The sequence below is a fragment of the Mastacembelus armatus genome, chromosome 6 (assembly GCF_900324485.2).
Source record: "Mastacembelus armatus chromosome 6, fMasArm1.2, whole genome shotgun sequence".
Taxonomy (NCBI): domain Eukaryota; kingdom Metazoa; phylum Chordata; class Actinopteri; order Synbranchiformes; family Mastacembelidae; genus Mastacembelus; species Mastacembelus armatus.
The window spans coordinates 23,311,242-23,338,689 of NC_046638.1; the positions used below are offsets into that span (position 1 = coordinate 23,311,242).

The 27,448-nt window shown below is 41.8% G+C and overlaps 2 protein-coding genes across 2 annotated transcripts; one reads left to right on the forward strand and one right to left on the reverse strand.

The window, feature by feature from the left end:
* The first annotated feature begins 8,656 nt into the window (after positions 1-8,656).
* Positions 8,657-11,127, forward strand: LOC113132852 (F-box/LRR-repeat protein 14-like). The gene has a single exon (XM_026311229.1). The coding sequence runs from the start codon at positions 9,151-9,153 to the stop codon at positions 10,360-10,362; it is 1,212 nt and encodes a 403-aa protein (XP_026167014.1). The 5' UTR covers positions 8,657-9,150; the 3' UTR covers positions 10,363-11,127.
* Positions 11,128-11,401: 274 nt separating this feature from the next.
* Positions 11,402-27,207, reverse strand: LOC113132851 (ELKS/Rab6-interacting/CAST family member 1). Its single transcript, XM_026311228.2, has 20 exons — positions 27,061-27,207; positions 25,206-26,011; positions 24,873-25,061; positions 22,351-22,642; positions 21,760-21,887; positions 21,591-21,665; positions 21,351-21,506; positions 21,062-21,229; positions 20,751-20,918; positions 20,493-20,630; positions 20,215-20,355; positions 19,846-19,986; positions 19,511-19,704; positions 18,079-18,214; positions 17,841-17,972; positions 16,771-16,931; positions 16,257-16,404; positions 15,562-15,657; positions 14,596-14,781; positions 11,402-14,414 (listed from the first exon to the last, which is right to left on the reverse strand). The coding sequence occupies exons 2-20, from the start codon at positions 25,749-25,751 to the stop codon at positions 14,277-14,279; spliced, it is 3,333 nt and encodes a 1,110-aa protein (XP_026167013.1). The 5' UTR covers positions 25,752-26,011; positions 27,061-27,207; the 3' UTR covers positions 11,402-14,276.
* Between the last annotated feature and the right edge of the window lie 241 nt (positions 27,208-27,448).

Below are 27,448 nucleotides of genomic sequence, written 5' to 3' on the forward strand. Positions count from 1 at the left end.
ATTTCTTTGCCCTGGTCTGAGCACTGAAGTAACCTCTGTCCTCTGACCTGGATCTGTAACCTTTTAACCTGCATCTGTCCCTTCTGATGCTTTCAGACTTCAAAGGATCATAAATCACAACCTCAGACACAGACTGATCTTCATCATCCTGTGACTTTCACACTGTATTTGTAGACATTATTTCTGTTGCTCATATCCATGGATGGATCACTGAAGTGACTGGGCCACTGGGCCTAAGAGCCCAAGTGGTCAGGGGACCCTAGAGGAGAACTGTGAAGAGACTGTTAAGTTTAAAAACAACAGCAAAGAGAAAAATGGATGCAAAATATTATACGGAGATACATAACCACTAAAAATATGAATATAATAAATGACTATAAAAGGATAGATAAACAAGTCAATATGAGCAAAAAAAGGGCTAAAAAGACACAAACCTACAAAGACACACAAAACAACCACACTAAGACACAATCTGACAACAACAAATGTAGGGAATATAGGAGCCTTGTACATGTTCCCAGGGGCCCAATTCTTCATAACCCGTCCATGCTCAGATCAAATGCTCTGAGGAGCATGTGAAGTCAAGTGAAGGCACCAGTGTCTTAGATAGACTCTAATAAGTAGAAAGCTGCAATAGGCTGCAAAAACACTTAACATATTTTTCATTTTTCATTTCACTGTTAATACTTTGTGTCACATTAGTAATTTGAATGGGAGGTTATGAAATAGTAATGAAAGTAATTGGATAAAGGTCCATAAACTCAGTATTTGACAGTAGCTGACAAAATAAAGGAGTGTGTGTTGCATCACACACAAATATTGTGCTGACAAACAATTATATACTCAAAATTCACTCAATAGCTTTCTGGAAGCTTTCAACTGTGTGTTAAGGCCTTCCTCATCAAATACAAGTACATAATGTCAGTTTTCTAATTACTAAAGCTGCAATGATTAATTAATTCCTTGATCAATAGAAATTAAGTCAGCAACCATTTTTTTGCGATTGAACAATTGTAGTCATTTTTTGTAAAAAATGCGAAGATTTCTTCACTTCCCTGGCCAACCTTACATCCATTTGAACCCACAATCGAGCCTTGTGACTGCGTTAATCGTGGTTTATTGTCAGTGTATTTCTAATCATTTTTATATTATTATTGTATTATTATCAATTATTATAATATTTATGAGGAAAATAATAGAATACAGCATCTAACCACCCAGGTGATGTACTGATTAGTGTTAGATAGCAAACAGCATTATGTTTACCAAAATGTGTGTCAGCATTATAAATATTCTGATGTATGTTTCTGTACTGTGATGCTTTTGTAATTATTGTGTGCGACTGGTTTATAATGGGAGCTATACTGTATCATGATTTTCTGCAAATCACAACTTTTGGAAAATCTGTCATGGTGTGTGTGTGTGTGTGTGTGCAGTCATTGTTGTCACTTGTCAGTCAGCTGTCAATTAACATCTTACACTGCAGAATTAAAACACTGAGGAAAGACAGATGAGCTGTCCTGCTCTTAAGCATTTTACCAAGCTAACCCCTATTCTAATGTTTCATATTACCTGGCTGTTGAGGGAAATCCTGGCAGTCTGCTCTAACTAACTAGATCAAGGATTATTGTGGCTCTTCTGCCAGCACGCACGCACACACACACATATATATGCTCACACACCTTCACAGACACAGGTCCACAGACACACACATATGCACATCACCTGGGGGGTCTGTGCTCCCCCTCTATAGGCCTTCACCCCACATGCTCATCTCAATTAATCACCCAACAAAACAGATGTCAGGAACAAAGGAAGGATCTCCAGGCCTGTGGGGTAAAGGAGGGAGAAGGAGGGGGGTGTCAGCAGGAGGAGGGAGGAAAATCAGAAAGTGTATTTGGAGCTGGGTGGTTTTGTAAGAGGCAGGTGATTGGAGGTTGGATGGGGCATTTAGAGTGGGATGTGTTAGCTGTTTATGTGCTTCGCGCCTTGTGCTTCTGTTACTGTACAATACAAGATGAAACTGTAAAAGAGTAGGAAAAAAAGAAGTCACGATGTAAGAGGGGGAGAGAGCGAGAGACAGTGAGAGAGTGAGAAAACAACAAAGGCCCAGAGATGAAAGACGGTCTACAAAACAATGGATACAAAATAATGCTCTGCAGTGAACAGAAATAGAGCAAAGATTGAAAACCTGCCAAGATAAAGACAAACCCCCGCTTTTGAACTGTCACTTCACCGCAATACTGTCAGACAACAAATGGCAATCTTGACAGGTTTCAGCTGCTTTGAAAGAGACAGAATCATATTTTATTCACAAATGCATATTTTATGGCTTTTATAGAAAAGATCGGAACCTGTTGTTAAGCACTGAATTCGTGAATCTTGTGTTAAATTATTGGCATCTACATAATTTACAGATGGTGCGAGGAGGGAGGGGCATGGGGGGTAGGCAGAGGAAATGGGAAGGGAAGCGCAAAGGACGAGCTGCAGGGTGGACGAAATGGTGAGAGAGCTCAAATCTGTACATTTTTATAACATGCAGACCTGTTTTTATGCGAATGCCTGAAAAACCACACAGCCTGAACATTACAGGGAACGCCATCAGTCTGCTGGTATTATCTCACCACTGTTTGTTTTCCTTCACCCATCCATCCTTCCAAGGCAGCAGTCCTCTGTCTCCCTTTCTGTCTGCCTGTGGAGTGTGGACAGTGAGAGTTACAGCTTGCATCAATAACAGGCAGATAACAGCCCAGTCTTCAGTCTTCAAGCACAGCCTTAAATCACATCAGCCCTGGAGGGAAGCAAATGAAGAGAGAGGAGGAGAGGGGGAAAGCTTAGCACATATAAAGCATACTACAACAACAACAACAGCAGTGCGGTGTCGGTAAAATACACTCTGAAATGTATTGGTAGGAAAAAAATACAAGAACGCATCAATTTATGCAGCATAAAATAAAAACAAGGTTGGATGTTGTTACTGGGAGTTTGCAAAACCCTGAGGCAGGACAGACACGGAGACATGATGACTGAAAGTGTGTGTTTACGTGTACGTGCATATATGCCACTGCATGTGGCACATATGCAAACCCATCTTTCTGTTTATGTGTTTATTTGACAGCAGCGTATTACCAGGCTGCAGTACATGACATGAAACAACACTTAATGAAGCAGTCTGCCCCAGTGGCACACACTGATCCAGAGCACATTGTGAAACACTGACTGAACTAGCACGTCCACACACAAACTAATGTCGTAAAGGACAGTTCTGATGTGTTTAAGTTGCACTTTATTTTTTTATTTTTTTATTTTAGTAGCAATAACACCAAGATCTGACTAAAAAAAATTCATCACAGTTTACAGCCCAGCTTCCTGGTTAACTTGCAGTCACATGTGTCTTTGCTGAGACTGAACAAAACAATAAAGCAGCAGGTCAGAGGGAGAAGGGAGGGAGAGTCAGAGGTATATTGGACACACATACCTCTGATATACATGTAGAGAAAAAGTAAAAGTATTGTGCAGAGGAAGAGTCTTTACATAAGAGTTGAGTCATATTAGAACTGAGGACATGACTGTGTCGTTACTTTAACTTATCTGCAATAAGTCATGTCTCCTCTTTCCTTTGTGCCTCCTCCTTCATTCTCCCTCTTGTGCTTTGTTTTTTGTTTTTTTGCTCTGTCATTCAATATACACAAACATCTATGCCTCTACACCTCAACCCACATCTCAGTCATCTCTCCTCATTTGTCTCTTCCCAGCTACCTCCTAACTTCTCTCCTGGCATAATGATTCAGTGACACTTGTCTTTTCACTTCAATGTCATAGCAGCAGGAGGAGAAGGAGAAGGTCTACATTAATGTACTGTTAACTGCATGTGTGTGTGTGTGTGTGTGTGTGTGTGTGTGTGTGTGTGTGTGTGTGTTTCTCACATCGACTGATCTGAGGTCAGAGGTCAGCTGGTGTTATGATTCCCTTTGTACACTCTGCCCGGCCATGAAGAGCTGCTGTCCATGCTCTGAAGTATGGATCACAGCAGCTAAAGAGATTACTTTGCTCAAACACACATACACACACACACACACACACATTTTAACTCACAAATAGCCACATACACTATGTACCTCCACACGTCATACAGACAGAAAAGCTTATCTTACAGCATTACAGCAGTGGTCATTTTGCCTTAAATGTTCGACAATGTTGTTGTAGCATTTGACCGTTTGACCTTTGCTCCGTGCTCAGCACCTGCCGACCCCATTTACAGAAGAAGTCAGAGGTCACCATGTAACCTCCCAGTCATGATCGCGGATGGAGCCCGGTTAGTAGCAGGGATGACACCTGTTAAACACAGGTGTATGTGTATGTGTGTGGTTTTTATCTGTGTGAAAGACTACATATGTTAACCACAGTGACGATGTGTGACTTTTTCTAACATCTGCATTCAAAGATTTGACCTTTAATAATATAATCACAAGATGTTAAGACAAAACTTACTGATAAAAAGTTAGTCTAAATCACTCAATGCCAGATGTACCATTTAAAATATTCGATATATTTCAGTAAGTGATGAAACAAACACTCTTCTTTTTTACAATACTTCCTGACAAACAAATGTAAACGATTACAGGATTTCCAAATTACTTTTCATGTGTCTCGTGCGTGTGGGCTGTCAGAGGAGATCTGGTGAGAGTGGGCTAATTGGAGTTAATTCACCATCTGTCTGTGGGAGCCAGCAGACAGGGTCATTAGCAGACACAAGTCCAGCCACAGGGGAGGCCGAGAGGGGAATCACCATCCCTCACTTTCATTCCCTCTGTTTTAATTTTCCATTCTTACTCGTCTACCAAACCTGTCTTTGACTCCATAGCTCAGTCTGCATATCTATTTGATCCCCACTGGCCACATTTCTCATATCCTACTCTGTAAATGTACTCCCTCTGCAAAACACCAACAAGAGAATACATTTTGAATTTTTTGTTTGTTATGGTTTGTGTTATACACAAAAGAGCGTTTGAAGTGGTGATGATCTGTGTTTCTGATTTTAAGTGTTTTGTCAGACCACTACTGCCCTCTACTGGTCAGATATTGTGCCAGAAATCAGAGAGCTGAGCAGGGAGAAATGAGAAATAAAGAAGCTAGAAAGAACAGAGTGTCGGTGGAAAAAAGTCTGATAAATCTTCTTCCACCAAGGTAGATTAACATGGAAAAACAGGAAAAAGTCACCTTCCAACCTTCCTGTCTTCCAACACAGCCTTTGTTTGAGGTTTAGATAGAAACATTAAAGAGCAGAGCTATTGGCCACAGCTTTTCAGTCAGGTGGAGCTTGATAATTGTGAAATAAAATGATTTGTTTCCTTTTTTGTTAGCTTGCTATAAAACTAAATAATCACCTAAAGGTCCATCCATTTTCTATACTGTTTATGATGTAGAGTGTTGCAGGGTGCTGCAGCCAATCAGTGAGATCAAGAGATAACCAGTCTATCACAGCGCTACAGGAAATAAAAAAAAACTAAATATAACAATATACACACCAGATATAACAATAAATTCAAACTAGTATAACACTGTCAAAATGGCTCTCATAACTGGGGGAAAACATTAGTGTCTTTCCAAGATTTTTGTGCATCATGGGTTCAGGATCTCTGCTGTAGGACTTGTTCTCCTGTGAAGACAAATGCTAAAAAAAAATCTTATACTAATGCTTTAAATTCACCAGAGGTGAGACTAAGTGAGCAAGTGTGAATGACCCAAAGGTTCTTGTAAAATGGTACTGCATTATTAACCCAGACCATTAAACTGCTGCATTGTCTTTGGAGGCAGGAGAGAAGATTGAGTTTTGAGGTCCACTTTCGACCCAGACCACCCACACAGGTCTGACTAACCTGTCTGCGATGTCCTGTTTATATGCTCACTGTCAGCTAGAGCTGCTGCACATAAACTATGGAATAGTGGAGAACAGGAGACTTTAAAACTGGTGAGAATTTCAATTTCAAGGTTTTAATTTGAGCATTTAATTGATCCTTTTCAACACAGAGTCATGTTTACCTTCAGTTCTCCCAGAGCTACAAACCAGTCTGCGTCCCCTCCTCCATCTCCATGTGAGCTCACCATAATTTTCCCAGAATTAAACCTTTTGACATACACAGATTTTCATGACCTACACTGTGTACACACCACAATAAACAAAAGACAAAACACAACTCACAGGAGGGCTACACTTTTCTCCTCTCTCCTTGGTGGTTATCTTTCCACAGTATATTTTACATGTTTTCTTTTTAAGACACCAGATGCTTCTGTCTCAACAAGTGTTTCCATCTTTGCCAACTTCAAAGTGAAATGCAGCACAGAGGTTAAACAGCATGATCATGCTTACTGCTGAAAATCAAAAACACATTTTTGGCATTATTTTACTAGTACTGTCTTCTACTCAGCACGTTTAATGTTTTTGGGGGTGTAGTGTTATGACAGAAATGGATAAAGGCAGGAAAACAGATAGTTTCCTTCAGTGCCAGAAATAAAATACATGATGCTTGAAACAGCATCAAATACATATAGTCCAACACTCACAAACTCTATGTTGACTAAAAAAATACAGCAGATGATTTCAATAATATAATATAATATAATGTTTTGATATTATAATATAAATAATAATAATAATGATTATAATTATATTATATAATACACACACACACATATACATATATATATATATATATATATATATATATATATATATACACAGTATATTGCAATGCAAGACTAAGGATATGGGAGCCAAATGGGGGAAACCCATGGGGGAGTGACTCAAAGCCCCAGAGCCCTGAAACATACCAGGAATTGAAGATATTTATTTTTTCAGGACCCCAAGTGAGCTGTTGTCAGGAGGCCCATGTTTTCTAGCAATGCACCTGAAGGTCAAAGGTGATCCTGAGGTTAGATTCACTCTAAACTACATTAATTTCTTAGCGTTGTGTTGCTAAACAGACATATGGTGTTGAAATATAAACTACATTAGAGACAGCCTTCGAACAAAAACATTGTGAACTTCACAGAAATAGTAGGCTATTCCTTACAAAACTATAAGTCTTTGAATAAATTTTGACTTATTACATTACTGGTGTTACTGTTACCAATAATATTGGCTATTGTATCAGACTGACTTTATTTGTATTTATTATATATTATTATATTTATTGTGCCATTATTGTAATCATTGATTGTGTGAAAGTGTAATTGTGTAAACCAGTCAAATGCCTTCTGTGAATATTCATCACCAAATGTTCCTCTGACACTTCCTGCTTCTCTTGTGTCATCCAGACTGAACCACTACAAATGATTGGAAAGCACATGGTGTGTGTCCTACCTGCAGCCAGAGGTGACCGGGTCAGTGAACGTCTCACTGCGGTAACTCTGGGCTTCCTGCCAGGTCAAAGACATTTTCACAAAGTAGTACTCAGGAGGGAAGCGAGTGACATAGTAGAGCTCACTTATGAAAGGCATCTCTGTCTGGGTTGATGCTGAATATGTAACTATTTCACAGGCTGCACTTAGTATTTTAAAAAAAAAGGTTTTCAGCTGCATCTTTACAACTAGGCAGTTTCTCTGGTTACCAGTAGTCAGTGAAAATCCTCCAACAATAAATACCAAACAACTTTTGTTTTCAATCTTTAAAACATTTAGAACATGGTTTTCTATAGAGACATACTGCTCTAAAGCATTTATGTTGCTCAACTTCTTTTTTTCATGTCAAGATTATCATTAATGTATGCACATTATACTGCCTCAGGAGCTCAAAAATCTGCCAGTTAAGTATAAACTGCAATATTTGATGTGTGGTTTGCTATAGATCATCCATCCATCCATCATCTATACCCTCTTAGTAGTAACCAGGGTCCCAGGGATCTGCTGGAGCCTATCCCAGCTCTCTTTGGGTGAAAGACAGGGGTCCACCCTGGACAGGTCACCAGTCCATCACAGGGCCACATAGAGACAAACAACCTCACACACTCACACTCACTCCTATGGACAATTTAGAGTCACCAATCAACCTGACATACATGTTTTTGGACTGTGGGAGGAAACCAGAGTACCTGGAGAAAACCCACACAAGCACAGGGAGAACATGCAGACTCCACACAGAAAGCATAGCACAGCCTCTTGCTGTGAGGCTGTGCTAACCACTAATCATGCTGTCCTGATATAGATCAAAGATTATGTAATATACTCAATGCTTATACTGGACCTTATTTTTCTACTACGCATTTTATTGGCTTATTTATTTTACAACATATTATATGCATCATCAAACATTGGACATGTTCAGAGGAGGGACAGTGAATACACTGGTAAAAGGATGCTGAGGTTAGAGCTGCCAGGAAGGAGGCCTAGAGGAAGACCAAAGAAGAGGTTCTTGGATGTAGTGAAGGAGGACATGAGGATAGTTGGTGTGGATGAGGAGGATACAGAGGATAGGGTTAAATGGAGGTGGATGATTCGCTGTGGCGACCCCTGAATGGAGCAGCCGAAAGAAAAAGAAAGAAAGAAAATAATAATATGATTTATTATTATTATTAATATTAATCATAATAAATTAGGTTGTATTATTATTATTCCTTTCACTAGGGGCGGTGGTGAGTGAGCTGATGCCGCTGAAAAGCCTGAGGAAGAAAGGGAGCCTGAATGTCTCCGGTAGCAGATGAAAGTTTGTAGAGGCAGAAAGTTTCTGACAGCGCCGTGCGATGAGCTGGACTAAAGAGTTCGTTGTTTGGGACTTTTTGTGCGAGGAGGTCGTTCGACACTGAAGCTCACAAGTTTGTGGCGCTAATGCAAATACTAATTTCAACGCTACGCCGACGGTTGCTAACGTTAGCTTAGCTAGCTAGCTAACTGGTTCAGCTGCGTTGTGAGAACTCAAGAACCGTTCGGTTCCTTTGGCACCGTCATTTCACTGGGACTAACGCTGAGCTTCGCTCCTGCGACATGGACATCTTTCTGTTACGTTTCACACGCAGCTAACTGGCTATAGTTAGCCTGCTTGTATGCTAGCTGACGTTAGCTAGCGACCCGAGCCAGGCAGCAACTTGGGCAGGAGAGTTTCGGCGAACTGACCCACAGGAAACCTCTGCTGCTAAACACTGCCAGCCTGCCGTCATGTTTGAAACGGAGACACACATTTCGTGCCTTTTCCCGGAGATCCTGGCCATTATTTTCAGTTACCTGGACGTGAAGGACAAAGGAAGAGTAGCCCAAGTGTGCGCGGCCTGGAGAGACGCGTCCTACCACAAGTCGGTGTGGAGGGGGGTTGAAGCCAAGCTGCATCTGCGGCGAGCTAACCCGTCTCTGTTCCCCAGTCTGCAGACCAGGGGGATAAAAAAGGTCCAGATTCTCAGCCTGAGGCGAAGTCTGAGCTATGTGATCCAAGGGATGCCGCACATCGAAAGCCTTAACTTGTGTGGATGTTTCAACCTCACAGACAACGGACTCGGACATGCCTTTGTGCAGGACATCCCATCCTTGCGGGTGCTGAACCTCAGTCTGTGCAAACAGATCACCGACTCCAGCCTAGGCAGGATTGCGCAGTACCTCAAAAACCTGGAGGTGCTTGAACTCGGGGGTTGCAGTAACATCACAAACACAGGCCTGCTGCTCATTGCTTGGGGGCTGCACAGACTCAAGAGCCTTAACCTGCGCAGCTGCAGGCATGTGTCCGATGTGGGCATCGGTCACTTGTCTGGCATGACCCGCAGTGCTGCAGAGGGCTGCCTATCTCTGGAGAAGTTAACCCTGCAAGACTGCCAGAAACTGACAGACCTTTCTCTCAAACATGTCTCAAAGGGCCTAAACAAGCTCAAAGTGCTCAACCTCAGCTTCTGTGGAGGGATATCAGATGCAGGGATGATCCACTTGTCACATATGACCCACTTGTGCAGCCTGAACCTGCGGTCGTGCGACAACATCAGTGACACTGGGATAATGCATCTGGCCATGGGCTCCCTACAGCTCTCTGGACTTGATGTCTCCTTCTGTGATAAGATTGGGGACCAGAGCCTAGCATACATTGCCCAGGGGTTGTATCAGCTCAAGTCCCTCTCTCTGTGTTCCTGTCATATTAGTGATGATGGTATTAACAGGATGGTGCGCCAGATGCATGAACTCAAGACTCTCAACATTGGACAGTGTGTGAGAATCACGGACAAAGGTTTGGAGTTGATCGCTGACCACCTGAGCCAGCTGACAGGGATTGATCTGTATGGTTGTACTAGGATTACCAAGAGGGGTCTGGAGAGGATAACACAGCTCCCGTGCCTTAAAGTGTTAAATCTGGGACTGTGGCAGATGACTGAGAGTGAGAGGGTGAGGTGAAAGCTCCCCTGTATGGGTATACATGTGGTTTTAGTGTATATAGTGCTCAGTTGTGTATTGAGAGGGACTGCCTGTAACCATTGCCCTTCTATACTGTGACTAAAAACAGAGGAGCTCAGCAGCGATCACTGGAATATTCTTCATCTCTGCTGCAGTACAGTACTTTCAGTTTTGTGCTCTCTTGACGTGCGTTGTTTAATCTCAGCCTGTGTAGTTCTATCTCGCTACCTCACGTATCAAACACAGGAGTGCCTAACACAAGATTACAATGCATATTTTTGTGATTCACATATCAATGGAGATTTTGATAAGGAAAAGACTTTGCAAAATAATAACTAGGCTTTTTAACTAAAGGCAGGAGTACCTTGGATTGAAGTTTTGATAGTTTTGGTTTTTTTTGACACTATATTTTTTTATGAGTGTAACCAATATTTTTGCATTGAATAACTGGGAAAGTTGTACTTCAAATTGAAGTGGATGGATCACTTCTGTCTTTGTTTACCTATGTATAGTTGGCTGTTTCATATTCCTGAGGAAATGAGTATGTATCAGACGTTCCAGTATGCTACTCTGTCAAAGGTTCATTGACACAGCTGCAGTAAGGCATTGTAATGAACAGCTGCCAAGGATATATGCAAAATCTTAAACTATTCATCAGTGCTTTTTCTCCTGAGGAGCTTCCAATGATAGTGTCAGACTATTTTTTTTTTTAAAAAGCAGTAATTTAATTTTGCTTTATATTCATAAAGTAGTGATATTTATGAATAAAGACGAAAAATATAAAATGATTTTTGTCGAAAAAATGCCAATGATGTTTATGCCTTTAAAGTTAATTCAGTTTAATGCATAATTTTGTCTTTTACTTGTAAAGCTTAATGGCTATGTAAACTTTGTGCTTTAAGGTCTCTGCCAGACTTTTCAGGCCCTGTGCCCTATTTTCAGAGGTCAGCAATCCTGCTAAATTTGCTTGAGGAAACAACCCACAATTGATCGTTCACACATTTTAACAATGTCTATCTCTAAGGCCTAAACAAGAAACCAAGGCTTATAATTTATTTATTTACATACATACAAAATCCAAATAACTCACAAATGTCTGTTTTCTTTCCTTTTACACAGTTTGATTCTTAACACAGACAGAAGGCAGTACATTTCTTATACAAATGCAAAGAATGAAATTAACTTGACAGAAGCCCCTTAATCAGCACTGTGCTCCTCAAAAAGGAGTTGAAAAAGAGATGACAAGACATTAAGGCAAGGGCAGGGTAATACAGGCTGAAGACAATTTAAAATACATGAAAAATGCTTTCGTCTTTTGAAACCAGCGCTGATAGGTACACGGTTTTAAATGAAAGGAAGGAAATTAATCTCCACTTAGAGATTTGACAAGTACAAAAACAAGTACGGAACTAAAATTCTCCAAAACAACTGGCATGTTTTCTTTTCAGTACGACAGTTGTTAGGCCACTTCAAAAAAGGATCAACCCAACCAAATTTAGCTGTGTATTAATGACATGTAGGAAGTGTGTTTGAAAAAAAAAATCTACTTTTCTACTGATGCACTTTTGTTGTGTAACATTATGTTCCTCTTGCAGTGGCAGGGGGGCCATGATGATTGGAGACTTAAAAAATATCAATAGGTAAGAAGCGGGGGAAAAAAAAAACAAAACACTGGGATCTCGAGATAATACATTTCTATCACCAAGGGGGAAATATAAAAAAAATGACACTTATAAATGCAAGGAAATTACTCTCTTATTACACAGTCAAGGTTTGAAAACATTTGTTGTTCACACATTAGTTTGACAAGTTTTTTTTTTTTTTTGACACTTCTTTCCTCCATTTCTGCTGAGGACACTAACTCGACAGTCATTTTGTTCAGAGCAGCTTGCACTTCAAGACTGTGCAAACATTCAATGCATATCCATACAGTAAACATTTTTATATATATATGCATTATATTTATATATATATATCTATAGAACATGACTTTCTGCAAATTATGGCAGTACTGTCACACACACACACTTTGTCATGATGACAAAATTAGACAAAAGACAACTGCACTGCTTTAACTTCTCTTTTTTTTTTTAAAGAACGCACAACACCTTCCACTTAATTACCTTTATTCAGTCTGTATGTATCATGTTATTTACAAACTGATCTAAAAAGTCAAAATCTGCTGAAAAGAGACTTTCATTTCCTGTAAATGTAGATGCACTTAGTAATTAAAAACCTCAGCCCTGAAGATACAATAAAGAAGAGATCACTTAGACATGTACAACAGCATTTAGGGCCACATAAAGACAAATTTAAAAACTGAAATTCTCACATTAAAGTTCCCTTCTGAGAATAAAGTCGCAATATTGTGAAATTGAACTCAAAACAGCCTTTTTTCCAGGCATGAAGTCAAGAATATCCAGAGTATATAGTCATTATAATTGAGTCAGGATTTATTGTCAGTCTGTTCTGACTTAATTTTTACAATATTGGTACTTTATACCTGGATGTTTCCCACTTTAATCTTAGATTATGCTTTTTTGTAATGTGGCACTAAACACTGTCATACATCTGAAAGTGATCTAGAAAAATACAAGAAAAAGGGGCACGGCTTGTATTTTTCAGTGACTCAGTTAAACTGAAGATCAGGTGAGTTTTAAGTAACATCTGTAGAAACTTTGGATGAGACTGAATGATCAGTGGATCAGATCAAAAATTCTTACATCATGCCTTAGCACCAATAGTACAGAGGAATAAATATCCCTGCATTAGGTCCAGTACTGATCTCTGTGCATGCTCCAAGGCCACTAGAACGTTCTCAAAGAAACATTGCATACCTCATAAACAAAAGGACATGTGCAAAACCTTCTAAAATTAATACCAATAATAATAATAAAAAAAAAATTTTCTCCTCTCTCTCATTGGTTGAGAACTTAGTGTAACTAAAATCTGATCTTTGATCCATGTTAAAGGTCCCCCCTCTCTGCCCAGCCGTAGTCAACACAGTAAAAACGTACCAACACCTGATTCTGGCTACATAGACAGATCCACAGCTCAGAGCTGGGAAACATTTGGAGAACATGCTGCATTTATTTGGTTAAAAAGTGGCATTTCCCAAATGCTGATCAGCCACCAGTAGTTGTATTTCTAACTAGTGACAGGGTCCCAACGCAGTACTTGGGGATAAGTGACTAAAATACAAAACAAGCATCTACACAGCTCCACGAGACACCCACTGAACTCAGCTCTTCTCTGCTCACCTACAGATGTAGCAGCTCCCCGGTGCTTCAAGACAGAAAGTGCTTTCCTGCCTCCTGTTAGGAAAAAAGTTTCACACCCTTTTAATGTGAAAGGATTTCTGAGAGAAATCTTAGGGGTAAAACACTGAGAAAGAAGTGGGTGAGGTAAGTGTGCTTGATCTTACAATTCCTGCTGTGAATGGAGCCATCTAGGGAGACGATGGCTGGCAGTATATTCCAAGACTTTGTGCGGATTTTTGCTTTTTTCATCTGATATTTTCTCTCCCTATGCACCTGTTCCAAACTAACTGGTGTGCACTGGTAAGTTTGCGAGAATACTACAAGTAATATTTGGCATGTTCTGCTGACATAAAGCATTTAGTTCTTCCCCTCCATCTGCCATGGCTGTCATTAAATGACCAGAACTCTAGTCAGTTATCTGATATTTGATAACACTTTTCAGGGAAAATGAGACAGGAAAGCACTTAACAGGTCATGAAAGCTTGGTCCAGGGTGGATGAGGGGAACAAAGAAGAAAAGCTCAGCAGTGTGAAAAATTCCCCTGCCTTCTCCCCCCCTTCCAGGAGCGTTGTTGATTAGAGGTAGGGGAACCAGGGCTCAGCTGCAGGTTATGCAAAGACCAGAGGGTGATCAGTGTCTGAGGTCACAGAGTTTTCAGGATGATTCCTCCAGGGCGTTGACAACCTGCTCCAGAATATCGGGGCAGTAGTCTGCAATCTGCTGGAGAACAGAGTTGGCGTACTCCTGAAGCTCTCCGCTCTCCTTCTCACACACCTCCAGCTCCCGCTCCAACTACAGAGGAAAAAAAGATTTAGATTGGTTTTACCACAGCAGGTAACACTGGGCTCATACATTTAAATTGTGATGAATTAAGAAACAAACCCAGTGGTTTTAGACTTCTAATTAGGTGGGAAAAATGACAAAGCAGTTGGGATTTGTAAGTGAGGGCTGAATAACAGAGCTCCTCCACTACCTGTTGGACACTCATCTTCTGGAGCTCGTCCTCCCAGTCTTTGGGGTCACTGTGGTGGTAGTGAGAGGGAGGCGTGAGCTGGCTCAGGATGCTGGGGTCCCGGTCATGGCAGAGGTCTGTCAGGTGGGCGATGTAGATCTTGAGCTTACTGCGGTTCTGGGAGAGGGCTAGAAGAGGGGGTATCATCTACAAGATGAGAGGGAGGTGAAGAGAGATCACACAGTGCGGAAGAAAGAAGGGTGCAGGGAAGATACAGACAGAAGAGAAAAAAAAAAAAAAAATCTATTTCAGATGATACACTGGACAAGTTTAACAAAGGAATATTCAATGTGTGAACACAAGACAAAACCTCAGGACACTACTGAAGGGGGAGAAAAATGATCAAACGCAAATCTTTTCTGCATGGGTCACAATGTGTCTCAGGCAAAGCTTTATTTTTAGGTGATGACACCGAGCCAGGATCAGAATTGTCCCATCCACTAAGCTTGTGCATGCAAACACAATCATTAATCCATATTAATCCATATGCCACAAGCCACCAACAAGCAATCAATGAGCAATGTGAAAGCCTGGGATGAGAACTGCTCTGACAGCGTGACCACGCAATGATGACAATGTTAAGAGAGGAAAGTAACAAAAAAGAAAAAATGAATCAAGGACAAGAAAACATGCAAAAGAAGCAATGATGAAGGAAGCTGCAACATATCTGGCTTGTCATACGAGCTCACCCTTATGAACAAAAAGGCTGAGAGAGAGAGGGGGAGGGCAAAAGCTTGGTTATGCCCAAATACCCTCCTCATCATCCTGATAGCCAATCGCCGCATTAGAAAGGAACACTTTGTTAGTGCAGTTAGAGAAAACAATCAATTTTTAATCAAACAGTAAACACTAGTTCAACCATCTGTACATCAGACATCACCTAAACAGGATTCAGGTAAAACAGTGGCATGTGGCGAGGGAAGCTACCTGATCTGGAGAGGGTTTATGATTTGTCTGGTCTGGAGCAGCCTTCAGATGGTCATCTTCATAATTATCTGCCATCAGCTTCATCCTGTTCTGAGTCTGTAAAATGAAATACAGTAAGAAGAGAAAGTTGGAGTGTCATACTGACAAAAACATTTAATACACGTTATAGAGAATTATGTAATTCTAGTTTCAAACCTATTTCTATGCAGATTCCAGTACAGTGTGATTCAACGTTCCAATGCATATATTGTTTAACCTCAGAGACTCTGTCCAATTTACAAAAATAATAGTAGTTTTAAACAAAATGAGTATTTGGCTCTGTATGCTGGCTCCACATGAGCCTGTCAGAAACCTCCCACTGTTGTACTTTTATTTGACTGGCTCATGAACTGCATCCAGAGACTTCAAGTACAAGTGCGAAAACATTTATTCCCACTGAGACAGATGATTCTCTAGGGATTTTTGCCAAAGACATACATTTAATTTTGAATTGTACCTGGTGATAAAATAAACTATTGTTAGTGGTAAGTCACAATGACAACTAGTGTCTCTACATGGACACTGAATCCTTGTACTCGCTGTTCCCATCACCAATGGACACATTAACCATGTAGGAAGAAACATCATGAATGTGTGGAATCACGACAACGCCTGAACTGCTGTAATGTCTTATTTGTCAGAATCTCCTTCCCCACCTGCTGTTTGAGCTGTTGCACCAGTCTGTCCTTCTCCCGCTTCAGCAGAGCCACCTCATCCTGGGTCTTCTTCTTCTTAGAGGAGGACAGCTCCAGTAGGGCAATGTTAGCATCCTTCTCACTGATAGCAGCCAACAGCGCCTCCTGTCTGATAGGTGAGGATGAAACAACGTGGCATTTAACCAGTCAAGTAAATAGCTCAATTATCATTTATTATTCATTGCCCAAAGTCATCCTGATGGCTAGGTGACATTTTAAAAGATGATGGTAGCAATCAATAATCCAGAGACTACTCCACCCGACTCTGTATGTGTTTGTGTACATGCTTATCTATGTTTGTGTGGACAAATTTTAAGAACATTTCTATTTTGTAAGGACACTGTGCCTGGTCCACACACAACGTGAAAGGTCAGTTCGAGGGTTAAGCTTAGAGTTACGTCTAAGGTGAGGGGCCAGGGAATGAACTGTGTCAATAGTGTCCTCGCAACTACAGCAGGATCAACATGCGTCTTACTTCATCTCCAGCACCTCCTCTAGGTGTTTCCTGCGCTCAGCCCGCAGGGTTGTGAGGTGTGCCTCTTTCTCACACAGAGACTGCTGGGTGGAGGCCAGCTTGGCCCTCATGGACTCCAGCTCCTGCTTCACCTTCTCCATGGCCCCTAGCAGCTCCTCCATCTGGGAACGCATGCACACACGCACACACAGAGACAAATCATGAATGGAACAAGAGCAGATTATCTAAAACCATCAGTAAGGGTATGATGCTTTTCTCAAGAAAATAAAGCAAAACATTTTTGATTACTTTCCAGGATGCTCCATTATGACACGTGGGTGTTTGGGAAGGACTAGGAGTAAACTATAACACAGGTACAGTTAAACCAGACCACTAAATTTCATTTACCTGTTATCTACTTAAAAAGGCACAAAAGTTTAATTTCGATATTTACTATTTGTTATATGTCAATAAGCATTTTTATAAGCAAACAGCAGGTAAACAAAATAAAATGAAAGTTTCAGAGAGTGGAAACAACACCAACACTTTGCAATGACATGCAGCCCAGCAACGTCACACTCAATGGCCCCCAGAATTACTGAACTAATATATCCTTTTCTGCCTTGTAGCATCAGACTGCATGAACTGTAGAGTTGTTGCTGTTACTGTGTCCACCCCCTGTTAAGTGTTGTGGCTCACTGACGGAGGTCACACACACTGGGCTCATACCTTAGACCACTTAAAGTGGGCGAGGTTGGACTCATGCATTGGTTTGAGTGAGTGCTTCTGAGATGCGGTGTGTAGCAGAGAGAAAACACGAGAAAACAACAAGTAAAGATAAAAGAACTGAGAAAGAGCAGGAGGCCACAGGAGAGGAGGGACTTGAAGAAAGGGTGAGAAACAGCATAATGACAGTAAAAAGGTGAAGGGGAAATAATCTCAGTGTATGAAACTGTAGTAGGAAAAACAACTATATTCTTCTTCTTTGTTGGTATGTGATTTATCTGTGTATAGGTGTGGTTAGATATACATGTACTATAGTTGTGAGCCTGCAGCTGAATTATTAAGGGTGTGTGGGTGGGTGGGGGTACCTGCTTCTCCTGCAGTGACCTGGCAGCCTCCTCTTGTGCGAGCACCATTTCGCGCTCAGCAGTGATCTGAACGCTCTCTCTCAGGGCCTCCTCCAGCTCCTCTATGCGCTCCGTCTTCTGACGCAGAGTGTCCTTCAGAGCAGGAAAATCAGGAGGTCAAATTTAGATTTGTTGTCTTAGCACAGCAGTGGTGGGATTCATATAATCTGAGTTGTCCACACGCACACACATGCCCCACCTTCACCTGCTGTGAGGTCTCAGACAAGTTGTCCTCCCTCTTCCTGGCCTCTTCCATGAGCCGAGCGTTCCTGCTCTTTTCCACCTGTTCCTTGTGCTTTAGAGATGCCACCTTCTTTGTCTGGTCCTTCATCTGCCTATAGAGACACAGTGGAGAAAGTACATGTTATGAACTTGTCAGTCCATAGCCTCACTTGACAAACAAACTCCTTTTCATTCCAAATGAATGACTAACGTGGGGAAAATAAATAGGGTTTTGAAAACATGATGTGCAGTGAGTAGATTTGGGTCTGCAGAGGCAGATCAAACAGCGTATTTTCACAGACTGATTTTAAGATATGCATGCATACACAAATAAATAGGGTTTTGTGCAAACAGTCATGGAACTAAGTGTAGACATTGCATATTAGATGTGTGTGTGACTACTCAAATGACGCCACATGACATGTTGAATGTTACGTTGATCATGATTGTAGACATTTGATGACTGCACATCAAATTATATCAGAGAGCAAATAAAAAGCATTTTATAAAGAAATGCAGAAGCAAAGAGGTGATCCCATGAAAAGATCTTTTTTTTTTTTTTAAATGCATTTGCTTTGAGACGTGCTTTGGCAAGATGTTCAACAGCCCTGCAAAGGGGCATTCTGAGACTTGACATGGGGTGAAAGAGGTAAAGTGAGGATGAGCAGGGATAAGACAAAAGACAATCCAGTATGTCAAGACAAGGCAACTGCTTGAGGCACCACATGCTAGGGGTGAAAAGGTGAAGAGAAACAACTGGAGAGAAATGTGAGGACACAGAGGAGAGAGTAAAAGAGCAAACACTAACCTGGAGGCCAAACTGTGGATTGGAGATTTCCAGTGTAAAGACAAGAAAGCAGTAAAGAGAAAAACAAGCTCAAACCGGGAAGATAAGCAAATATGAAGAAAAAGAAAGAAGGAGGGGAGATCACATACACATCCACTCTAGGATTACATAGTGTCTTTTAAGGTCACATAAGCTCACCATGTTCAGGGAAAAGATCAGACATCACATGAAAGATGACGCCAGTATGTTAATTACTGCAACTGTACCTACCACCATTAAAACAGGACTGCTAATAGCATTCACCTCTTTGGCTTTCAAAACAATCCCACTAAGATGTCAAAATGGCAGGGGGCCAAATTACAATAAAATCCACCATTTAATGCACGAGGGGCAATTGTTCCCAGAGCGACATGAGGAAAATGTCTATCAAATTAATTAAGAGACCAAAAATCCAAGCTAGTAGGATTTAAAAAAAAAAAAAAAAAAAAAATTAAGGCCCTGCACATAAAACTGACAATCACTCATTCAATACAGTTTATTTCCAAGCATATGGCTAGAAGAAATGGTGCCGAGTCAATGCACACATCTGTCATGTTTACCTCACATGCATGTTTCCACCCACCTCTCCAGCTCACTAATCTTTTTGTCTTTGTCATTTTTCTCATTCTCCATTTCCCGAAGGATCTCCAGCAGGCGGTCCACCTCAGCCTGAGCCTTCCCAGAATCCTCTTTGTGGCGGGCCACCTCCTGCTCAAGGTTCCTAATGCGCTCGGCCAGTTCAGTGTTGGCCTGAGCCTCCAAGGCTGCATTTTGCGCCTGACAGATGACAAGATTCTGATCAAGGGTCAGCTGTGGTCACTTCCAGGGTCAAAGATCAGAAAAGTGACAAATGCTAAATAGAATTAGGCTTTTTTGAGCCAGTCACATGCTACTGATACTTTATATGATGTGTCTCACTCTTTTAAGCTGGTTTTCCAGTTTGATGCACTCCTCCTTCTTCTGCTCCAAGGCAATCTCCAGACTTTTGAGCTTCGAGTCTTTCTTCAACCCTGAGGAGGCCAGGGATGATGCATGTTCCTTCAGGTCCAACAGTGAGGTCTGCACATACACACATATATACAAAGAAGTATATTTGAATCTGTATCAGCTTATCAAATGAGCAGGACATGGGACTGATGCAACTGAAACAGATAAGATCTAAAATTGGCATTCATGACTCACTGAAAAGATTAATGGGAAAAACCTTATGCTCATTTCTGTATTAATAGAATCAGTGTAAACAAGTGTCTGCGTGTGAGCTTGCGTTTCTGTTCGTAGGTTTCTCACCTCTCGGTCTGACAGGTCTCCCTGCAGTAAGCTCAGTCTCTCCTTCAACTCTTTTAGTTCCTTCTTGGTACATTCAAGCTCTTCTGTCTTCTCCCGGTCATCTCGGTCTCGCTGCTCCTTTAAGCGCTCAATGATGCGTTCCTAGGAGGAGGCGGCAGAAACAATCGCATATGCCGCCATCACAAACATAACCACCCAACAAATGTATCCTGCTACAGATGAACACACATAAGAGAAAGCTTAAATGTGTTAAAATATTTAGGCAGAAATATATTCACTTTTTCTGCAAGAGACTCCTCCAGTGTGGTGAGAGCAGTGTCAGTGTTGGAAGTGTCTGCCTGCAAAGACTTTACTCTCTCCTTCAGACTACTCATCTGCTTCTCCTTGTCCCTCAGTTGTTCCTGCAGGTTTTCAATCTGCAGAGGAAGCACAAGTAACAATCAAAATGGAAAAAAAACCCACATGCACTGTAACATGATGGATGATGACTTTCTAGCCACAAGACACTCAACACAAAATGGCCAGTTTAAAATCACCTTCTTCTGTAGTACATTAACTTTGCGCTCCTTAACCTCCAGCATGTCCTTGAGGTCGTGGATTTCCCCGTTGAGTGTCCCCTTCTCCTCTGACATTTCTTGTATCTGCTTGCTCTTCTTATTCAGAGTTGCCTCTTTTTCTTCCAAGCGCAAGCGCAAAGCATCCACCTGGCCGAAAAAAGGTTGGAAACTTACAACAGCCAATGACCAGAGCGATGTCCTACTCCCCAACAACAACTTTACCATTAAAGTGCTCTATACATATTCTTAAGTCCTCTCGCCAACAGTGTAGAGATATGTATATGCTGTACCTCCGTCTGTAAGATGGCAGCTCGCTGCTCCTTGGCAGTGAGGGACTCTTTGAGGACTTCAATGTGTTGCTTGCTGTCTGAGAACTGGTTGGTGAGCGTCTCCAGCTTGGTCTGTAATCCAAGTAGCTCAGTGTCCTTCCTGGAGAGGTCCTGCTTCACCTGCTCCATCTGAAAAATATGAGGCCAATTGGGGGGAGGGGTGGGGGTAAGAAATAGATCAATAGATAAATAGTTATTTATTTGGTAACTCCACAGGTCATTCACACTAAACTCATGTGGCATCTCTGACCTTGTTTTTCATAAACTTGGTGTGGCTGCGGTAAACCTCCATCTGCTTCATCTCTTCCTGACGCTCCTCACAGCTCAGAAGTCCATTGGATTTCATCATTAGCAGCTCCTCTTCCATGTCCCTCAGGTTCCGCTCCAGTGAGCTGATTTTTGCATCCTGGGGTGGATGAAAGAACCTTTAACACTAATGTGACACACTGCATACATTATGTCACACAGTCATCTCTATTTAAATCCTCACCTTCATGTCAATGACAGTCTGTAAAGCCTTAGTTTTAGTGGATTCAGGGGTTCCCTCGTATCGACGATGCAGCTCCTGTTGGGTCATAAGAAGACAAACATTATATATATCTAGTAGTTAGACCACAGAAAAGTTATCTTATATCTCCCATGGCTGAAACAGACATTACCTCTCTCAGTGCAGTAATCTCTCTGTCTCTCTGGTCCAGTAAACTCTCAAGGTGATGTCTGTTCATCTCTGCGTCAGCCAGTCTCCTGGTCCGCTCCTGGTCTTCCTCTGATGCCTTGGCAGATGGGCCTGACAACAGATATAACAACATGTTAGAATAGGTAGAAAGACATTTATATATAGTTGCAAAGTTTAGTCTTTATAACAGCTGTTCAGTAGGCGTGGTGCATTCACTGCTCCACACACATGAAACAAACCAAATGAGTAAAACACACTGTTTTTAATTTAATGGCATTTATTTACCAATGTATTTTAATTGTATTTATCTAACAATACTTTCAGAGGGTTTACGTGGACTTGGGGTTGTTTCTGTGGTTTCTGGTTTGTCAAATGTGACATCCTAGGTATTTTGTGTCCCCAAGTATGTGTAAATATTCTGGGAGGTCACTATGCAAAGGTTTTTGGATGAAAACCTCAGATGTCTGTAGTTTCATAAGCACACTGTTTCAGTGGTTAAAATATTCAGTCAAGGTATTTACCACTTGTAAACACTCAAAACTTTCCTTGCTACTCTGCTGAGGGTCAAATCTACCTTTGCTCTGCAGCATCTCCAGAAGTTTCTTGATGGACTCGTCTCTGGCTCCCAGGGTTTGCTTCTGTGTGTCGATCCTTAGCTCCATCTCCTCCAGGGTCTTTCTTAGGAGGAAGAGCTCTTTGGCCTGCCTCTCGTGCTCAGCCTGTAGCCGCCGGTAGTTCTCCTCCGTAGGTTCAGACGTCAGGGCTAGGTCACGGCCTTGGCTGGCAGGGTCTTGCTGCAGCAGCTGATTCAGGTCTCTCTGGATTCTCAGCTCATCCTGAAGAGCCTGAACAGTCATCTGGAGATGCTACAGACACACAGACATTTGTTAATATTTATGTGTTTTTCTGTTTGCTTGCGAGCCCATAGTGCAAAACTGATTTACACACAGGTAGATGAGGTTAAGACATATCCTATTTTGACTGCTATTTCAGCTTCATCCATCCTACTTCATGGAAATAGATCCTGGCAGAATATAGTGTTACACTGTTTAAAATCAGCCTCTTATCATGACTGAAAACTTAGCCATGCTCTGACAGATGCACAGCCAACAGCCGGGCTCTGTGGACAGTGTTACGTTTCATGCCCAGAGAAATACAAGTGGTGAAATGAAATCAGCCCAGTATAGTATAGCATTGTTTGTGGCATCTGACTCCACGAACACAGGATTGCTGTGAGACAGGAGCACAAGGCTGCGTTACACTGAACCAGCTGTGAGCATTTTCAGACGACAGAACAAAGAGAGAAGTCAGTGTCTGCCTCCGTTTCTCTCCATCCTCCTTCTCCAGCCCCCCCTTTGTCACTCTCTCCTTTTCCCTCCACCAGCACACACACTATTCATCCACCTTGCTGCCTTCGCCCTATCTCTTCCCTCTAATACTTTCACCTCTCCTCTCACTAACCCTCCCTTTCCATCACCCTCTCCACCCCGTGACTAAGGCTGACTCACTGCTGTGACTGCAGCCATCTCTCTCCCTCTCCCTCTCTCCCTGAGGAGAGATAGTAGTCAATACCTAAACTGATCTAAACAGTAAGTCACAGCTCTTGATGAGAAAAGTTCATTGAAAAATGCTGTGATAGTTCAGATTTTCTGCCTGCTACACAAACATCATTTCCACTGCAGCTAATAAAATATCATTAGCATTTCACAACATCCTATGATATACAGTATGTCATATTCTATTCCATGCAGCAAGACTATTTTGTATTTTAGTTCTTTTTTTAAATAGTATTGAGTATTTATTATTACTTTAAGTATCTGACCTTTTTTAAAATCAGTCAATGAAAACAATTTCTCACTATTACCTTATAGGCAATGGCAGATAAAAGGCTTGTTATTTAGGTTTGGAAATGCTGTGCAAGCAAACAAGCATAGAAACACATCAAAATAATGCACAGAGCAGTGAATATATATCTGTAGATGGCCAGTTGGCCATACATTCAATGAGTGCATGCAGTTTAAGACAGAAGACATAATTAGCAAAATGCTTTTGAGAAAGAGAGACAGAGTGAGTGAGTGAGTGAGTGTGTGTGTGTGTGTGTGTGTGTGTGTGTGCCAATGTGGGAAGTGGAGGCTGACCTACAAAAGCAGACTATTTTAAATTACAGCACCCACTGATTAGCCCTGCACTAGTCAGGCATTACTGGGAATTAGTCCACAGTGTGATTCTGTGACTCAGCAGGAGTGAAAACAGCAAATTATACAGGTCTGCCCATCCATTAGGAATCACAGCGAAACAAAAACTCTTCATTAATTAAACTTAATCTGCACAATTCCCACGACACGCTGCAGGTTTAAAATTTGATTGACTTTTTGTAATGACATGAATGTTTGATAAACATATGTAATTTATTTACACAAATGCAGTAGTAGTAGAACTATACAATACTATTAAAAAAGATTTTTAAAAAAAAAGCACTCGATTAAGATTAACTGGAATAAATGAAAGAATCAAAAGTCAACACCAAGTAGCTTCAGTGCACTCTCACTCACTCAATCTGCTCTCAGCACTTAGTCTTTGTGAGTGATTACTTTTAATAGACAACAAAATGGGATGAAAACTCAAAAAGACAGCTGTTGAGAATTTCACCTCACATGCAACCAAATCATACAATAAACCAAAATCATCTAATCCTGCACTAAATCAAAAGCACTATTCACGCTTATTTAAATTTCTTTCTTTTTTTTTTCTTCACTGACTAAAATATACCAAACATTTTTATCCCATTCAACACTACAACAATTTTCTGAAGCATCCAGAGATGCTACTGCCGCCTTTAGACTTACGGAGTCTTTCATCTATTAAGTCTGAGCATATAGCTGTGTATAAGAGGATTAACTAGATGTTCAAAACTGCCTCAAACCTATGCAGCAAGAGAGTAACACAGTTGTACCAAAGCTGATATGCTGTCGTGAAATGCATCTCTCCAGTCAAACATGTTCGTTCTGATGACACGACTCAAATGGAGAAAAATTAGTTGATCAGAAGCAGAGATGTATATTAGAGCTACACAAATAAACATAAGGGAACACTCACCTGTGCTTCGTCTTGAATTACACGGTACTGTTCCTTCCAGACAGCAATCTTAGAAACCTCATCTTTCCTAAGAGCTCGCTCCTTTTTTAATTCTGGGCTCCAGAAAGTCTTGATAGAATTCATGGAGGAACTGAGCTTGCTCTCCTTAACTTCCACTTCTCGCCGCAGCATCTCATTCTCTCGCAGAACCTGAGATAGAGGGATAAAACAATAGCACGTAAATGCTGTCTGCTAAGTTGTGGTCTGTAAAACCCAGCAAGTCAGCTTCTTCAGCAATAATTCCCCCTTTTTACAGAGAAAACCTGCAAACTAGGAGACAGATTAGGAACATACCTCTTTGAGTTGGGCCTGCAGATCAAGTATGGTGTTGTCCCGGGCCTGCCTCAGAGAATGGGGCACAGTGGAGGCCATGTGGTGGTCCCCAAAAGCTAGAGCATCACCTCCCATCATGCCTGCTGGCAACACAGCATTGGCAGGCACTGAGGTGGAGATGTTGGGAGTACTAGCAGCCACCACTCCACTACTGCTGCCCCTCGACCCATACGTCACCCTCTGCCTCCCCATGGTTGTCACCGCCCCACCACTTTTGGGAAGGTGGTCGCCTGCTATGGCAACCTCATTGTCACTCAGGTACATTGGTCCTGAGGTGGCATAAGCAGCGTTGAGGGACTGGATGTTCTCCATGGAAAGCGTCTTGCCTCCTGCTCCTCCAGGGCCCCCGCCACTGCCTCCGGTGCTGTTGGTGCGACGGTGCCCCATCCGAGGAGAGCGGGGAAGGCGAGGGGAACGGCCAGATCCCTGACTACCGGCGCCACCTCCATCTCTCCCTCCACTATGATTGGCATCACCTCTGCCAACAGAGCGGGCACTACTGTACATCTTCTGGTAAGGAGAACGGTGCTGACAGCAAAACTCACGTACAACCTCAAATATTAGTATATATTCTTGCAGAAGTTGTGGCTGTGCCTTTCAGCTGTTGTGCTGATATGCGATGCCAATGCTGCTTCAACTGGAGACAGTGGGCACACTCTTCATGATAAAACAGAGCTCTGATGCTCTCCACTACCAGAAACCGATAATGCTGACAGCCTTTCCTCTTCCAACAGGAGCTATCCACTGTTACAAATTATGATGCCAATCTGCAAAGAAAAAAAACACACTTGTTCCACATAAATAATAAAAATAAAAAGACAACTGGATCAATGTAAAATTGACAAAGCAGCATTGAGACCCAAGAAAATCAGCAACAAGCCCTGTCAGAGGTTTATGTCATGCAGTCCACAGTCATTTATGTTTGTTTTTTAACATTTGGCACCTGTCAAAACTGGACCCCTCCTGCAGTACAGACAGTTATGTGAGTGTATAAAGTCATGTCTAAGAACCAAATTCTTCTCAGGTGGGTACCCCCAAAAAGGTCCCACCAATTAAACATCTATGGAGAACCACAGATTTAAGGTGAGGCTGGTTGTAACTGTCCTGTCATGTATTTTGACCGGAAATCCCACTGTGTGCTGCGTGTGCTGCTCTGGTTTACATTTGGTTTTTGCATGAATTCCCACCACAGGCGTTTCGTTAGGCAGCCTGCGTGGCCTTGTTAGCTAACGCAAAGTTAACGCACCATTTCTCCCTCTGTCTGCACCTACATGCTGCCGTATGTTTGACACGTGCAAATTGCTTCGTGTGTTTTGTTTGTGCGATCATTTTTCAATCTGGATCATTTTCCAACGCGATGAGTTAAAACTAGCAAGGGAGGGAAAAGGAAAGGGGGACTGTCCATGGTGGGAAAAAACCCCTCCCAGCTTGAAAACTGAATAAAAAGAGAAATAATAGTGTCTCAGTTGGACACAGACACATTTGACGCTTTAGGTTAATTGGGTGTGATGTCAAAATCCTCCAATCAAAGCAGAATAAAAGCATTTTAGACAGTCCCAAAGACAATGTACAAGGTCTGCTCCGGAGACACCCATATCAAACCTGATCCATTTTCCTCCCGTTTCCATCTGAAACTACGCTTTTCTTCACACGTCGAGCGGAGAGAATAACAAGGAAAAGACTAAAATATCAAATACACATACATTTAACGTTAGCTCGTCCTGACATATGGAGGCTATTCCTTCCCATTTATGTGGTCTATTTTTTTCCTCGCTAACACAATAGCCGATGGTGAAAACCTGCCCAAACTAACTACCTTTGTCGTTGTCTGGTGGAGCTCAGATCGGTGCCAACGCCGAATCCTCTGTCAGATGCAAACCAGCTGCAGAAACGGTCATTTTATGTTAATTTCTGGGTAGATGTCTGTCTGATTTTCCCATCTTTTCTCCAGCGGCTCAGGAGAGCCAGGGCGCCTCAGTGACGTCAAGCCTCCTGTGCGCGTCCACAGAGGCCCCCATCGCCACGCTTGAATGTTAAGCGCGCGGCCACGAGCTTTATAGTGGGTGTGTGCAGACGGATCGTAGACCCAACATTTTGGCAAAAACACAGTTTGGAATAAACACGAAGGGACCAGCAAGCTGGAGTGATTTACAGTTAAATTCGGTACGCAGGCACAAATGGAAATTATATTTAGATGACATTCC

Coding starts and splice junctions, on each gene's coding strand:
- LOC113132852 (XM_026311229.1), top strand. CDS start 9,151: ATGTTTGAAACGGAGACACACATTTCGTGCCTTTTCCCGGAGATCCTG.
- LOC113132851 (XM_026311228.2), bottom strand. CDS start 25,751: ATGTACAGTAGTGCCCGCTCTGTTGGCAGAGGTGATGCCAATCATAGT. Junction 21,666..21,759: donor AGATTACTGCACTGAGAGAG/GTAATGTCTGTT, acceptor ATGACCCAACAG/GAGCTGCATCGTCGATACGA. Junction 20,919..21,061: donor CTGCCATCTTACAGACGGAG/GTACAGCATATA, acceptor TTTTTCGGCCAG/GTGGATGCTTTGCGCTTGCG.